At 39.0% G+C, this 17,615-nt stretch overlaps 1 protein-coding gene across 3 annotated transcripts in view; it reads left to right on the top strand.

The window, feature by feature from the left end:
* The window catches only part of TBC1D4 (TBC1 domain family member 4), a 189,111-nt gene that overhangs the window by 74,079 nt on the left and 97,417 nt on the right, over positions 1-17,615 (top strand). Inside the window, exon 1 of one of the 3 annotated variants that reach the window (XM_034665295.1) lies at positions 191-316. The exons of the other annotated variants lie outside the window; for them this stretch is intronic. Coding sequence (XP_034521186.1) covers positions 206-316 — 111 coding nt within the window. The 5' untranslated portion in view covers positions 191-205. Of the gene's footprint in view, positions 1-190; positions 317-17,615 lie in introns of those variants that run through there. 3 annotated transcript variants of the gene reach the window in all.

The following is a 17,615-nucleotide window of genomic DNA, read 5'->3' as shown; positions in this document are numbered from 1 at the left end:
CCACGCAAGTCTCATAGCTCTATATGATTTGTACCAAACCTGTTGAATTCTGGGATTCAAGAGGATGCTTTCTTTCTTTCTTTCTTTTTTTTTAAAAAGATTTTATTTATTATTTATTCGACAGAGACAGAGACAGCCAGCGAGAGAGGGAACACAAGCAGGGGGAGTGGGAGAGGAAGAAGCAGGCTCACAACAGAGGAGCCTGATGTGGGGCTCCATCCCACAACGCCAGGATCACGCCCTGAGCCGAAGGCAGACGCCCAACCGCTGTGCCACCCAGGCGCCCCAAGAGGATGCTTTCTCACCTTATTTTATTGTGGGTGTGGTCCATGAGTTTTGGTTTTGTAACCTGTTGTTCTGTTTTTATGGAAAGATTTAGGAAGATTCAAAAACCGTGTTTCCATTGTTGCTGCCAATTTTGTAGAATCCATAGGCGTAGTCTTTCAGACAATTTGAGGAAGAGATTTGGAAGGTATTAGCCTGGCCAAAATGGAGGATATCCTCTTGGAGATGTTAATATCTTTGAAGGAAGAGCCCATGGCTTATTAATCTTACTAAATCCAGCGCCCAGCATGGGCGCTTGCATCAGGTAACACCCAGATGAACATTGGTGGAATAAACAGAAGTGTAGAGAGACGTAGGAGAGTGAACTGGAATTTAGAGCTAATACCCACCTCTGAGCACTGACATCTCGGCAGCCTGGATGAGTAATTTCCCCTCCTTGCACATGTAGATCAGAAATACTTCTGAAACTTTGGTCAGCTATTCAGCTGTCTTACCTGCCTCAGTTTATCAAGAACTTGTGAAATGTGAAATGATTCATAACTATTATGTTAGGTTCCCTTAGTATATTGATGATCTAGGTTTCTTGGATTCTGCACGTAGTGAGGGCTATACCCATTATTGACCTACAGGTGCCAGATGTATGTCCCACCAGTCCATGGCCTTAGATTCTTTTTTCCAACCCTAAACTGCCCTAAACCCTCTTTATGGGCAAGCGTATCCTATATATGAGATAATGTCTTGTCATGCCAGACCTTCCAGTCTGATACAGAGAAAATGACCTGCTCTTTCCTGAGCTTTCTTGTTTCTCTAATAAATCACTTTTGTTTATTCTACTTCTCTAGGAACCATAAAAATTTAGTAAATAGAACTATATATCTTACAAAAATGAATTCCCTCAAGGCCCTGTGTTCTGAAATTGCTTCTGATTGCCTTGGGCTAGCCACTGTGATGTGCTAAATCCTTCCCGATCCTCTTACCCTCATCAGCACTTACCCTCCAGTGTTTAATTTCCTTGGTACTCTTGCTACATTTAGTTTCATAAGATTGTGCTGAGGCAGAAAGGAAGGACAAAGGCATAAAATACGCTGTCAGGATATTTATTTGTGTTTGAACAAAGGCCTGCAGTGCTTTAAGTCAAGGAAGTTAAGTTGGGTAGAGATTTGAATTCTTTTGCCAGTTTTCAAATCCGGGTCATGCCCAGTCATCTTGGAAATAAGTAAGCTTTGTGAATAAAATTATAAGGAACACAGTATTCCCTCTCCGAGCCTCTGTGAAAATTATTAGTGTTATATTTCTGGGTTGGACTCTTACGTGGGTTTCTTAACAGATTCTCCTGAAAATTTGTGTATCAAGTCAGCTTGTTAAAAAGCAAAGGAACACGTAGGCACATTGCCATCACGGTTGGATGCTTTTAGACCCTGCAGCTGTTTGAAAGGCCTGAGTGAACTAATTCAGTTATGCCTGAGAAAACTATCTCCCTGAGGTTAGTACTTGTCATAAACATCCTTCTTAAGATGATAGGGAGAGAGAGATGTGCAAGGAATATAGACAGCAACATTTAATTTCAACTTAACAAAGGAACAACACAAATATGGCACTTACGTTCTTAAAAGATAAATGAAGAATTGTAGTCTTGGTAAGCCATGTTTGAAATTTATTGAAACTTCCTTGGTTTACTCTTTGGAACTGTGCCCTCTTTTGTGTATAGTGGTTAATTTAACTCTGAAGTGGATGAATTTTTGGCTTAAAGCTTTTCTATAATTTAAAACTCTTTTTTTAAATACTTTAGAACTCTTTTTCTTATAATAATAAAAGATGCTTATGGTAGAGTTTATATACTGTGAAAGTATAAAAAGTAAAAACAAAACAAAACAAACCAACCAAAAAACAACTTCCCTTTTAATTCTCCTTCCCCTCAGGAAATTATAGACCAATGCATACTTTCTAGACTTAAAAAAAATACATACATATGTTTTATTGGAAATGTGTATGTTGTATATTTTTGTAAAAAGCACATCATACTATTTATGCTATACTTCAACTTTATTGTGTCACCTAATAGTTCATCGTCTTCCCTTCATCTAATTGAGAATTTACTGGGCCAGATTCTCCCTTTTGTATTCATAAGGGTATTAGACATTGGCCTATATGCAAGAAAGATGTCAGGGAGAATGAGAAGCCTCCCCAGATAGTTTCGCCTTCTCTAGCTCTAGCCTAAATAGATGTGCCAGTACCTAGAAGTCCTTCAACAGCTGTCAAGCTGATTGCATGGCTGCTGGTGACCTGGAGGAGAAGTGGCAGCTGGGAGGCAAGTGTAGTCACCCCGTTCCTGAGCATGGGAGGCAGGGCAGCAGATGGACATATTTCTGCTCTTGTTCCATTTTTAACTACATGGTTTCTCTTTAGGTGTTTTCCTTGTACAGTCATAAACAGTGGTTTTAATTAAATATTTTAAAAGGTGATTTAAATAATTGTAGAGGAGAAGAAAATTATCCATAGGCTCGCATTACTCCAGTTAATTATTAGTATTTTATTTCTTTTTTCCATCCCCTCTATTAAATGAACTGTTAGAAATAGCACTTCACTTCTGTGATCTTCTTCCCCCAAACCTATTATCCCGGTGTAATCATGAGGAAGAACATCAGAAAAAATCCCGATTGTGGAACATTCTACAAAATGCTTGACGAGGATGCCTCGAAATGGTCAAGGCACCAATAACAAGGGAAGTCTGAGAAATTGTCATAGCCCAGGGGAGCTTAAGGAGACAAGATGGCTAAGTGTAGTGTGGTATCCTGGGTGAGATCCTGGAACAGAAAAGGACATTTGGGAAAAGCTCAGGACATCTGAAGAAAGCATGAACTTTAGTTCATAATAATGTATCAACATGGTTCACTAATTGTGACAGATGTACCATGCCAAAGATAAATATGAGCAGCAGGAGAAACTGGGTTTGGATTATATAGAAACTCTATATACTATCTTCACATCTTTTTGGTAAATCTAAAACTATTCTAAAATAAAATATGTTAAAGTGTTATAATAATACTAGGTATACAGTTCTGTGTTATTTCTTATTATGTCATCTTTTAAAACAATTAATGATTGCTTACTGCTTGTCAGAATGAATATGTTATATAATTCATGAAACTTTTATGTGGGATATATGTGTATATATATATACACACACACATAAATTTATGTATAAATGATATCATATATAAATATATATACACATATATAAATTGTTTCTAATAATTAATAGTGCTTTGATCAAGAGCTATATCCTTTAGTTGTGTCCCTGTTTTAAAGGGATTTTTAAGAGCATCTGGGTGGCTCTGTAGGTTAAGCATTCAATTTTCGGCTCAGGTCGTGATCCTGGGGTTATAGGATCAAGCCCCATGTTGGGCTCTGCACTGGGTGTGGAGCCTGCTTGGGATTCTTTTTCCCTCCCCCTCTCCCTCTGTCCTCCTCTCTCTCTCTAAAAATGAAAGGGGGAGGATTTAAAAAAAAATAAAAATAATATTTACAAAGAATTTTTTAAAGAATAATCATTTTCAGAAATATATTTCTATATTTATTTTGTTGTGGTCTGAGGGGAATAGATTCCTAAAAGTAGTGGTCAGTCGAGTTGTACAAAGATATTAAGCATTTTGCCCAATTGCTTTACTGAAAGCCTGTTCTAATTTACAATTATACCACCAGTGTCTTCCAGTGCCTAGTTTCACTGGACCTTTTCTATAACTGTGTATATTATTTTGTTTTATAATCTCTTCCAAAACTAGCATCTCCTTGATTTAATTTGTGTTTCTTTATTTTTTTAATTTAAACACCTCTAACTTGTCTTTATAACTTCTCTTAAGAATTATCTGTTCACATCCTCTTTCCCACTGGAGTCTGTTATTGCCGTCAATTTGCTTGAGCTCTTTTAAGTCGTAAACACTAAACCTTTAATAGTAAACATAAGAAGAGATGAGATATTGGACTTATATGTACTCCTTTATAATAATGCCGTATTGCAACTAGGAAAAGGAAAAAGAATTTACGATAAAGTCTAATGTAATTAAAATTTGTATCATAAGAGATACAGAAATAATAGTAAGTAATCAGATCATCATGTTGTAAACCTAAAGCTATTGCAATAATGTATGTCAAATATACCTCAATAGAACTGGAAAAGAAACAAATAATAACAAGTAGTAAATCATTTTCTTTGTATGTGTGTTAATAATTTTGGAGCAGCATGTGAATTATGGAAATGTTGGAGTGTTTAACAAAATTATTTACACTTCTTTCCTGTTTTCGTTAAGCTATCTACCAGATTAAAATTAGTAGGTTTTGTAACCCTGTGACAATATGCAAAAAAACACAAAAGCATTTACAGTGTATTTTAAACAATATAATAGAACCTATAGTCATATTTTGTTTAATAATGATGTTATATATATATAATTACTAGTTGTTAACAAATAATTTTTATTACTTCTATGAAATTAGAACGAATAATTATTTTAATGCTCTCTCCCCAACAAAAGAACCCACAAACTTTTCTCTGAAAAATAAAATGAGTAAGGATGTAAAGCTGAGGGTGTGGTAGAAGATATGGAATTAAAAGTGCATTGACCTTGGATCTGTGACACCTGGCCATGTGCCAGGAGTAGGTTATCACTCATGGGTGAAAGGCAGCTCAGTGTCCTGGTTTGGTTTCTTTTGGGACCTGCATGCTTGGAACAGACCTGAAGAAAAGGGCCCTGGAGCACGGAGGACTGTGTGTCCTTTCCCCATGACTACAAATGCCACGCATACTGTGAAACTAGACTGTGGACCTCATTCCCCCAGGGCCTGATGGCTGGCATGCTTCACAGGTTCCTCTTACTTTGGCCAGTGACAGAAGTTCATGTGCCTCGTGTGTGTGTGTAACTGAGTTCTGTTTTCCTCTTGGGTACTTAGGCAGTATATGGGGATTAAAAGGTACAAACTTCCAAATAGAAAATGAATAAGTCATGGGGATGGGGATGAGAAGCAGAGCGTGGGGCATCTACACAATAATGCAGCGTCATGTGGTGACAGGTGGTACCTATACGTAAAGCGTGGGGAGCATAGTGTAATGGACAGAATTGTCCCATCACTATGCTGTACACCTGAAAGTCATGTAACACTGTGTGCCAGCTCTATTTCAAGAAAAAAGTTTTCTGTATCTCTCTCACTTCTACGTTCTTTGTAAATTTTACCGTTTATTCTGTGCTTACCTGAATTAAAAGATATATACCAAGTAAATTGTTAGAAATCTTTTCATCACAGATCATGTTACCTGTGGGTGAGTGTGTATACTAAGGGTAGAACATTACATGGAAAATAGTTTTTAAAGTAGAAGTTTTATGTACCAAATAAAATATATGGAGTCAGGTTGGAAAATGGCCTTTTAAATGGGGAATGGAATCGAGAAATTCAACTTTTCATAGTCTATTTTTTTTCCTTGAAGCTCTTGCCTGCGAATGGAAGCATTTATTATACTACAGTCATTATATAAATGGTTGGTTCTTATAGGGAAAGAGTGGTGAAATGTTCTGTGAAATGTTCTATTCATTTCTTTTGAATTTTTCAACAAAGCTTAAGGGAGAGAAAAGTGAAGGGGTACACCTGGGGAGAATGGGGGTGACATGTTTGCAGCTTCCACAAACTGTACTTTAAAGCCTTAGCTGTATATTAAGAATGACTGCAGATTTTAGTTTATTCTGTAGTGTAGTGTAGTGTATACTATAGTACAGTAGTTTTATATAAAAATGTTTTAGGCTCACCTGGGTGGCTCAGTCAGTTAAGCATCTGCCTTTGGCTCTGGTCATGATCTCAGGGTCCTGGGCTGGAGCCCCACATCGGGCTCCCTGCTCCGTGGGGAGCCTGCTTCTCCCTCTGCTGCCCTCCCTGCTTGTGCTCTCTCTCTGTCAACTAAATAAATAAAATCTAATAAAATATATTTATTAAAAAAATTTAAAAAATAAAAAATGTTTTAAATTGTTCATGAGTAAAATTACTTCACTCCTTCTTTCCAGTCTGTAAGTAAGAATGATTGATTCTGCATTCTAGCAGAATGCATGGTATGTATAACCTTGACTTTGGGACACCCTTGCCTCATTTAAGCAGCTTTGCAATAGATATAGAAGGAACGGCTCTAGATCTCCATGTTTTAGGAGATGCTAATCAGGATTTTTCTTTGAAGTGTTCATTTGAGCAAAAATCCAAAGGTTTTCATGATTTGAGTAATGCCTCAGGGCTTTAATGTTCACTTCTTATTAATTTGACAGATATTCTAGTCTCCAAGACTGAAAAAGTGTGTGTCTTCATGGAGATGACAATGTAGTCTTTCTTATGGCTTCTGGTTTCATAGACACATTCTAAAACTAGTTTGAATTTGCTTCTTTTATTTGTCAGCAGCTAAAAAATACTTAAAGTCCAAACCAAAAAACAAAACAAAAAAAAAACCCCAAAACAAAAAACTTCATTATCTGGGAAATAACCGTGCTGCATTCCATCGGTGAGAAAATGTATAATAATTTGTAAATTCTGTTAATTATTGATAAGAGGAGAATTTCTCATTGCCAGAAGTATTGTATTATTTTTTTTAAAGATTTTATTTATTTATTTGACAGAGAGAGAGATAGAGACAGCCAGTGAGAGAGGGAACACAGGCAGGGGAGTGGGAGAGGAAGAAGCAGGCTCCCAGCGGAGGAGCCTGATGTGGGGCTCGATCCCAGGACTCTGGGATCATGCCCTGAGCCGAAGGCAAACGCTTAACGACTGAGCCACCCAGGCGCCCCAGAAGTATTGTATTTTTAAATTTTCTACATAATTCCTGATGGAAAAGAATCGATTGTACCTCTGAAGATGAGGTCCCGTGTTCTTGCTAATCACACTTTACTTTTAGCTACTGAAAACAGCTGCCTCGTGCAGAGGCCAGTTAGGATTATATACTGACTGAAAATATTAGAGACGTAGTCCTTGCCTGTGAAGACCCTGACTCATAAGTAGCTCATGTGTAGACACTGCAGCAGGCATCCTTCCCCATGCTGCTCGCCCCCACCATCATGGGAGCCATCATGAGAAGGACGCTTGGGGTTTGTGAAGGTAACATCATGTGTGAGGAAGAAAGGGGACAAATTGTGAACAGAAGAGGCCAGGTGATCTGGAGATAATCTGTCATTGTCAAGCAGGCATGAGGGTAGGACTGGGACCAGGAAGAAGTGTGGTATGAGTAACTTCTCCTTTGAAACATATTTTCCTTCTTCTTCTTTTTTTTTTTTAAGATTTTATTTATTTATTTGACAGAGACAGCAGGAGAGGGAACATAAGCAGGGGGAGCTGGAGAGGGAGAAGCAGGCTCCCTGATGAGCAGGGAGCCCCATACGGGGCTTGATCCCAGGACCCTGGGATCATGACCTGAGCCAAAGGCAGATGCTTAACTGCTGGGCCACTCTGGCGCCCCAACCTATTTTCCTTCTTTTCTGCCTAATTTTTAACAAGCATTTTTAGAATTATAGCCTATTTAAGGTGACTGAGAGATTGAGACATTCTCTAGTTCTTGTCTAACACTAATGTTGTATGAAAAGAAAACTGAAGCCTGTTTAAAGTGACTGGCCCAGGCTCCCATGGTTAGTTTGTGGCAGGATATATGCCTCTAGATTTCAGAACCCGATCTATAGGAATTCTGAAATCCAATCAGTTCTGCCTGTCCTGGGGCGCAGGGAGTGTGCCCCGAATAGGGCTCTGTTCTCACTGGGAATGGTTTCCTGTCGTTCTCAGCTCCACCTTCTGGGTCATCCTTTCTTTCCAGTGTGATGTGAATAGCTTTTTCAGCCTGTTTCCTACCCAGAGAAGTTGGGGGGGCCCAGGGGCCTCTTTTCATTTTGGAATGTCTCATTTCATTTTAGTTCACGCTGATATAGCTTCCATAATTTTTAAGGGTTTCCCGTATATCAAATTACAGTCCACTGTGTTGGACAAAAGTCACACCCAGAAATATCTTTGAGAAGGATTGGCCCTTCTCTATTTCAGGCTGGCTGTCAGGTTGGCCTGGGACGCACCTTAAGATCTCAGAAGGCCCTTCATCTAGCTAAGAGACTCTAGGAGGCAGGCCCTCAGATCTTTGGGGTTTTTTGTTCTTACTTTCTTGATATATATCCTGAGGCCGTTTATACTGGCAGACCCCAATTCTGGTCTTTGCCCAGAGATTATGAGGCTGTTTTTCACTGTCAGAATTTTTGTTGAGAAGGACTGCAGATGATAAGCAGTTTTACTGTTGGACCTATAAAGTTCTAGATTCTTCAAATTTCCTCTAATTTCTGTTTAAAAACCAGTTTCTTCTTAGCTTATCTTGTTTCTCCCCTACTTTAGCACATGCAGCTAAATGAGGCCAGTTGTACTTTTAACTTTCTTCCTGGTATCTCTTCAACCTGACCCACGGGTTATCAGGTACTCGTTCTTCTGTGCACATGACCACAAACACGTTTCACCCATTTTGTCGATACCCAACTCCTGTCCTTTTCTCCCCACTCTTCAATGGCAATTTTCTCGCTGTCCTTCTAGCTCCTATGAGCAGTTTGCTTGATGCCAGCCTACAATGCCCACTCCCAAAGCCAATGCCATATGTTTTAGGTTTTTGTTTTGGCACCACCCATTTCTGGATACTGATTTTGTATTGCTCATTGCATAATGAACCACCCTCAATCTTAGTGGCTTCAAATAGCAACACATCCCCCTCCCTGATACGCAGTTTGGGTTCTCCTTGGTGAGAACAGCTTATCTCCCCTCCACATGGTGTCTTTATGTGGCTGGCTTGGGCTTCCTCACAGCATGGTGTCCCGTGGTTGTCTGGCTTCTGACATAGCTGCTGGCTACCCCCCCCCCNGCCCCCCCCCCCCCCCCCCCGCAAAAAAAAAAAGTGGAAAGCAGGAGCAGCCAGGCCTTCTTAGGGCCTGGGTTTCAGACATCCCAGAGTGATGCACCAGTCGCATTCTGTGTGTCAAAGGGAATTTGAGGCGGTCTCAAATCCACTGCACTAGGGTAATTTCTAGGTGTTTCTGGTTTAGGTAACTGGTAGATTATGATACTATTCACTTGGATCAAGTTTTCTGGAAAATGTCATGGTTTACAATGGGTATGCTTCAAAGAAAGCAAGTCCAAATTTCAAAGAGACCAAGTCCAAAAGAAAAGAAAAGGAAAGGAAACTGGTCCTGCCTTACTCTCCCTGCCCCTCCCCACAGTAGGGTCTCTGACGATGTTCACCTCTTGTACTTGTTGCAGTTTTCTCTCCTGTTACTGGCAGACAGCATCTCTTCACATGTGTGTGTCTGCTATGCTACCTTTGGCCATATCTCTTCTTCCTTTTCTATTTTCTCTACTTTTTTACTTAATGTTGTTAACATTGATAATTACATTGTGAAGTGCTTCTATTTCATTTCATGCTCATAGGTTGATTTTAAAATGTGACCATTTAAAATTTTAAGTTCCTACCAATTTTTAAGTCCCTCCAATGGTTTTTTTTTTTTTTTTCCTTCTCTGCCTTAATCCTATCCTTAAATTCTTCTTCTATCTCAGGCATACTAACTAATCTTGACGGCCTCTGGTTTCCTGGAAACCCTTCAGCTCGAGCCTCTGTTAACCTGTTTCAGCTGGGCCCCATGGTGCTATGGTCCGTGGCACAGCAGTCCAGGGTGGATTCACTATTTCCTCCATCTCATGACTTCCTGTTTCTTATTTTACCTTGTTTTGCTCAAGTATATCTTTAAATAACTTCTCCAAAATCCTTATATGGGTGAATCTTCTAAATCTTTTCTTATCTGAAAATGTGTCTATTCTATGACCACAATTTTTTAAAAACATTGTAGGAAAAGAAATACATAAGTATTCAGAACATTGTCTCTTAATTATGTCATGAATGCATGAAAGGGATGTGATAACTTGTTTTTAGTTTTTTTCCCCCCTAAATCTATGTTATGATCTCCCATTTGTCTGTTCCATGATTCTTTAATTTTTTCTTTTTGGTATTTATAATTTTGAGTTGTAGAAATTGCCATCAGATATTAGTTATTGGGTTTATTTACTGATAATTACATTAGATGACAAACTTGTGAAATTTTCCCTAAATGGAAATTGTTATTGTGAAACAAATTGGTAGTCCTCTTCTAGAAAAGGGAAAAAGCACAAAACTGTTTGGAGTATCCTCATTTAGTTTTTGTTTAAGATTCTCTTTGCTCTTTTCCTGGTGAGACATGGTCAGGTTGCTAAGACTTGTTTCAGGAAGGTTTTTCTGTGCAGGTGAATTTGAGCTTTATCTTTTAGAAACACAGTCAGTAAGAGCAGTGGTGCTCGTAGGTCAGTTCTATCACACCTCCTTTGAAACAGCTGTTGAGATAATAAAGGGTTGAGCTATAAACTCCATTAACAGTAGTCATGCCTGGAAGAAAAATGTGCTTTATTATTTTAGTATAATGAATGACATTGTCTGTGAGGCTTTACTGAGTTTTTTTGTGCACCTCTGAAGTTGTGAGATTTGACACTGGTGATTTTTAATGAAGGAAACTGGATTAAGCATTCACCTTTTACATAAATTATAAGCACGTGAAATAACTCTGTGGAAAACATTGCTTGGGAACAGGAACTACATTAATAGCAGGTCATGAGACCGGCGAGGTGCTCTGTCGGGAAGTCTAGTCAGTGGGTTGCAAAAACATCTGATCCTGTATATAAATGAGGAGGCTTATATAAACCAACCAAGTAAAATGAAAAAAACACAAAAATTAACTGGTTCTGGAGCCGCAGTACATACCAACGTGTCATTTTTTTTTTTCTCTAGTGGGTTGTGAACTTCATAAACTGTTTATGGGTTTGCTTTATTTAGTAACTTATCAAGAGATACAAGAAATCTTTATAATTGGTCTTTGCTAGTATACAGATATTTTACTGTAATGTTGCAAGGATGCATTTCTTACTGTGTGACCTGTAAACTTCGTTACTTACTTACAAAAAAGTACGTAAAAAGGGTGTTTTAGTTTGAAGTCGGCTTTTTACACCTGATTCCTGTTGAGCTGCTCCAGAGTTAAGAGCCACGGCCTCTGTGCTGAGAAGTCCATGCGGAGCAGGAGCAGGAGATGTAGCCTTTCAGCTCTGATTTGCTGCTGAGTAGATACAAACCAGTAATGCACCTGCAGGGGTCCCATTTCTTGGAATTTCTACTTTTGTCCTTAAACTTGCTTCACAAACCTACTTTAACACTTAAAGGAATAGCAGTATTCTGTTCGGAAAGCATATTAAAATTTGATGAACTTATTATTTTTTTTTTAAAGATTGTATTTATTTATTCGACAGAGAGAGAGACTGCCAGCGAGAGAGGGAACACAAGCAGGGGGAGTGGGAGAGGAAGAAGCAGGCTCATAGCAGAGGAGCCTGATGTGGGGCTCGATCCCATAACGCCGGGATCACGCCCTGAGCCGAAGGCAGACTCTTAAGCGCTGTGCCACCCAGGAGCCCCGATGAACTTATTTTTTAATTCACACACTTCTGTGTGCAAACTCAGTGCATTTAGTGCCTACACTCTGTCAATGTGTACTTGGTAATTTCTATACTGGATGTGATCTTTTCGAAGGCAGTGGTTTCTCCCCCGTACTGCCACATCTAGCAAGGGCTTTGCACATATAATTGCTCAGTAAATGTTTGTTGGATGGAATCAGTTGGATATGGTCCCGTTCCTATTGTTGTTTCCCTTTAATTCAGTAAACTAACTCAGCTTCTAGGCAAGTAGAAGGTTCTTATTTATACCATTTAAAGACTTTACCCAAGAATGTATAACCTACAAATTTCTGTTCCCTCTTTGTATCAAAAGGTTCATTGTAATATTTGATTTCATGTTTCCAAGATGTTTTTCAGACTTAGAAATTAACAATACCCACCCTACCCCCCACACCCCTCAAATCATCAAACCACTGCCAACAACACAACTTGACAACCTTTTCACAAAGGGATAACTTTGGGAGTAAGGACTGGGACAGGTCTGGGTCACCCCAGTCTGCTGTGTTGTTGCACTGGAAGTCTGCTCTTTGTAGACATGGCCCGTGTAGAGCAAGCCAAGTGGCCAGTAGTGGGTAGTAATTACCTGGTAGATCTAGTAGAGCAAAGGCTATCTATTGATTCATACTTTTAAAATGTTTGAAACAGGGCCTGACACACAATAAACCCTATATAATATTTGTTACTTAAATATTAAAAGCCTAGAAACTATTAATTGTTATAGTAAAAAAGGTGGTTCAGTGGAACATTACAGAGACCAACGCAGTAGACTGGAGGTCAAAAGCCAGAGGCAGGTGTCTGAGCAGTGTCTGGGAAGTGGCTATCCACTGAATGTCCAGAGCTTGGCAGCAAAGGGAAGTAAAACCAAGACTGAGTAGTAACATCAAACAAAGGCTCTGTGTATGTGTTTTTTTTTTAAATTTAAATTTTATGTATTCTATGATTACAAAAGAGATGAAGGCCGCAGGGAAGCAATGACTGGAAGTCTTAAAGAAGAGGATGTATCGTAAAATTTGGGAATCCCAGTGAAGTAGAAATGGATTAGGGGCACAGTAAAAATGAAGGATTAACTCTAGAGAAGGGGAGAGAGATGTCTTTGGTAGCTAGAGGAACGTATGAGAAGATAAATGTAAGGACAGTGAGATATTGAAGTGGAATAGAAGCACATCTAAGAATTTATGCCAGGTGGTCTCATAAGTACCATTAAATTAAAAATGGATTGTCTGCTGCAGGGAATCTTCTCGTCTGTCTTTAGGTTAAGACTGCCAGAAGAATTAATGCAACTGGAGGAAATGATCAACTGAGGGTTGTGATGGAGAATGAATTTTCGTGATGAAGTAGAAATAAAATGTGAAGAAGGATATGGTGATATTTATGATCCTATTTGTTTTTTTTTTTTTAAAGATCTTATTTATTTATTTGACAGAGAGAGACAGCCAGCGAGAGAGGGAACAGAAGCAGGGGGAGTGGGGGAGGAAGAAGCAGGCTCATAGCACAGGAGCCTGATGTGGGGCTCGATCCCAGAACGCTGGGACCACGCCCTGAGCCGAAGGCAGACGCTTAACCGCTGTGCCACCCAGGCGCCCCTATGATCCTATTCGGAACATACCATTTGAATTTTTAAATATGGCAGTTTTTGTGGTCATTAGGTGTGCATTTTAAAATACGGTCTTAAAATTCTAATTTGTTGAAAATCCTTGGCAAAAAAAAAAAAGGAAAATCTTTGGTTTCATGGGACTTCTATTTTGGTGTGGAAAGGTAGATACAAATACAACAGTAAAACAAAACTAAGAAGCAAAATATATAGTATGTTAAATAGCAATACTAGATAAGGAGAAAAATTATGTAGGATGGGGGTGGGGAGGAAGGAATGGAGAACGGAGAGAGCGTGAGAGAGAATTAATTTCAGGGAGTGTGGCCAATGAAATTCTCACTGAGAAGACGACTGCTGAGGGTTGATCTAAAATAGGTGTGGGAGAGGGGCAGGCATTTCTTAGACCTGAGGAGGAAGCCTACTGGTCTGTTGAAGGTGCCTTAAGGAGGCCATTTGGCTGGAGCCGACTGAATAAGGGGGAGTGGTAGGAGATGAGCTCAGAGGGGAGCAGGAATCAGGTAGTGTAGCGTCTTGCAGGCTTCAAGACCAGGTGAAATTACTAAGTGGAGTGGGTGTAGGCAGAAAAGAGAACAGGGCCAGTCACGGAGCCCTCAGTAGCTCCAAGGTTTAGAGCTGTGGGAGATAAGAAGAAATCAGCAAAGGAGACTGCAAAAGGAGAGCCAGGGAAGTAGGGAAACAAGGACAGTGTGGTGTCTGGAAGCCAAAGGAAGAAAGCATTCCAAAAGGGAAAACATGACCAGGAGTCTTGAAGGAGAAGGACTGAGAATTAAACTATTGGATTCAGCAACGTGGCAGCCACAGTGTTCTGAGGGGATGATGGGAGCAGTTGCCAAACTGATGTGAGTTCAAGAAAGAAAGGGAGAAGAGGTAATAGAGGGTGAGTGCCGGCAACTCTTCCAAGGAGTTCAGGTATGACTGGAGGAGAGAATTAGCGTTGATAGCTAGAGAACTAGGATCAAAAGAATTCTTTTGGGATGAGAGAAGAAAAAAGCATGTTTGCAAACCAATAAGGAAGATAAAGTGGGGAAGGAAAAATTGATACAGGAGAGAGGGGGGAGAATTGTTACAGCACTGTCCGTAAGTAAGAGGTAATGGCATCTTGAAGTTCAAGGTGTGTGTGTGTGTTGGGGGAGGGTGGCTTTAGCTAAATCTCTTTGAAGTTCACATGCAGCATCCTTAAGCCTTCACTCCAAGCCTTGAGGGATTACTGTTGGTAAGGCATAATGTTAGAGTTAGATTCTAGTTCACGTTCATTGATTACATTTTAACTTTGGGACATTGGTAAATGAGATGGAAATCCCAAAGGTGAATGCAGATTGCTGAAGATGGCAGGAAAAGAGTCCCCTAGTGCCAGAAGTGGGTAGCATCTTACAAACATTCTTGATCCCTGGTGCTGAGTGCGTGAGAGAAAGCCCTGTTTCAGCTGATTCCACATTCTGATCTCTCTGGACATAGACTTGTTTTTCTCGTCTCCTGGATACGGAACCTTCTGACCATTGAGACTTGCCATTTAATCTCTGTTTGGACCTTTTCATTTTAAGTTTTTGGGTTAATCACCCGTGTTCTGGATTTATTCCTTTTGTGACTTCTGGGACCCCAGATTTCTGATTTGCTGATAATTTTCCACAGTCTTCTGTTTCAATTTGTTAATTTGCGGACCTTTTCTGCTCACATTTTCTGCTGTCCCTTATTTTCTTCTGACTCACAATTGTCTTGATGCCTGGAATTGGTATTTGGTTAGTCAATCAGACTATAACATAATTGGATTTTTAAAATTGGGTTTATAAATTATAATACTTGTTATTCCTGAATTGCTTAAATGATTTCTTAAAATTATGGAATAAATTTGTCTATTTTTTTATTCTATAGTATTTATTTAGTTTGCTTAACTGTGTCTCATTATCTACAATATTGAAAAAATGAAAACCATCAACTAACTAGAATTTAAGTATAAAAAATAAATAAAAAATAAAATAGCTATGATAAAGAAAAAAAATGAAAACCAACTCTGGAAATACAATAGTAAAATAAAACTAAGCTTTTCTATGGATTAGTATGTTACAGACAGTACTTTTTTCTGAAGAAGCAAAAAAGAAAGAAAATCCCGATAGTAGCCTCTGAAATTAATGGAAGTACATAGGAAAGAGATGTGGTTGTGACTTAAATATGAAACATAAATACTATGATTAATGCTTCTGTCTTTTTTTTCTATTTTTTTTTTAAGATTTTATTTATTTATTTGACAGAGATAGAGACAGCCAGCAAGAGAGGGAACACAAGCAGGGGGAGTGGGAGAGGAAGAAGCAGGCTCATAGCATAGGAGCCTGATGTGGGGCTCGATCCCATAACGCTGAGATCATGCCCTGAGCCGAAGGCAGACGCTTAACCGCTGTGCCACCCAGGCGCCCCCTTCTGTCTTTTTTTTCTAAAACCCTTTCAAGGTTATTTATAATTCATTTTGGGCTCAGGGTAGATAACTGACAGAAGCAGGTCCAGGCTGTGGGGGGAATATTCGTGGCAATCTCTCATATGGTTCTAGTTGTCATAAAGATAGTATTCGAATAAGCATATCACTGCCCTCTTTTAAGTTAGAGGAGAGTCTGCCATATTGCAGTCTGTCAACTAAAAAAAAAAAAAAAAAAAAAAAAAAAAGCCAAAATATTTGAACCAAGAATAGATGGTAAGCAACAATGGCTACCATTTGGTGAGCACTTGTTATGCACCAAGCATATATACTCTCTAATCCTTATAACAGTCATTTGAATAGGTGTCATTAAACCATTTTATACATGAAAGAAACCTACATTTGTAGAGAAGTTAATTACAAATTTGAATAAGGCTATACAGCCAGTAAATTGGAGAGCAGATATTGGAGCCTGTTTGAAAAATTTTGGGAGGCATTGTATTTTGATTATGACTTATATATCCATAAGTTTAGTAGGTAATTGAATGAAGTGGAGATTAGACCAATGTTAAAGTACTTTATTACTGTGGGCATGGTGGAATACTCCATTACCACGGTTCTCAGATGTGCTTGCAGAACTGTGAGGCTCCCTGGGATACTTTCAGTGGGTCATCCAACTATTTTCTTCATAATGTGAAGACGTTATATTCTCACTATGTTGACATTTGCACATCTGGTTCCAAAGCAGTGGTAGATGAAACTGCTCGTGCCTTACTATGAATCAATGTACTGGCACCAAACTCTTTCTTTCTTTCTTTCTTTCTTTCTTTCTTTCTTTCTTTCTTTCTTTCTTTCTTTCTTTCTTTCAAGATTTTATTTATTTATTTTTGCGAAGAGGGGGAGAAGGAGAGCAGGAGTGTGGAAGAGGGGCAGAGGGAGAAGCAGACTCCCTGCTGAGCAGGGAGCCCAATATGGGGTTCGATCCCAGGACCCTGGGATCATCACCTGAGTCAAAGGCAGACGCTTAACCAACTGAGCCACCCAGACGCCCTACTGGCACCAAACACTACTGGTGGTCACTGTCTTCTTCATCACTAAGAGTTCACAGCTAAAAACAAAAACAAATTCTATACCTATACTATCTAACTACATGTGTACATGAGATGTCTAGAGGGGTGTTCGTTAAAATTTCAATAGTGGTAATCTCTGCATGAGTATTTTCTTGTTTGTAGTTGTCTTCATGACTTTATTCTTTTATAGCGAGGCTGTATTTTTAAAGAAAACAGAACAACATAAAAACCATATTATTTTATAGCATGTCATTTTTATAAAAACATGAAACTATGTAAGAAGCATATAATGTGTTCTTAAAAACTATTCTTATAGTGCATTCTTTTTTAGAGATGCTAAATGATAGTTATGATTTGTGATCTAAATTTAGTGCCAAACACTTTAATGTGGTCATTCAATCCTACCTGTTTAAGAAGGTGTAACTCGTACCTTGACCGAGTAGATATTGGTATTAGACATTTGATAATTCAGCCATACATGGACAGGTTTACTAATCCTTTTGTTTTCTTTCTGGTATTTATGCCATAAGCCTTGGAAGATGGAATTACAGTGATGTTTATAAAAGTACTGTAAATTGTTTAAGATCATCACAGGACATGGTGGCTTTAGGGTAGACGCAGTTAATCACAAGCCAGCACTGTCACAGATGCGACAGTTTTGATGTCTCGTTTTTAGTATAATCCC

This window comes from Ailuropoda melanoleuca, chromosome 7 (genome assembly GCF_002007445.2).
Source record: "Ailuropoda melanoleuca isolate Jingjing chromosome 7, ASM200744v2, whole genome shotgun sequence".
Taxonomy (NCBI): domain Eukaryota; kingdom Metazoa; phylum Chordata; class Mammalia; order Carnivora; family Ursidae; genus Ailuropoda; species Ailuropoda melanoleuca.
The sequence above is the reverse complement of the archived record's forward strand: the minus strand, read 5'-3'. Positions and strand labels throughout refer to the sequence as shown.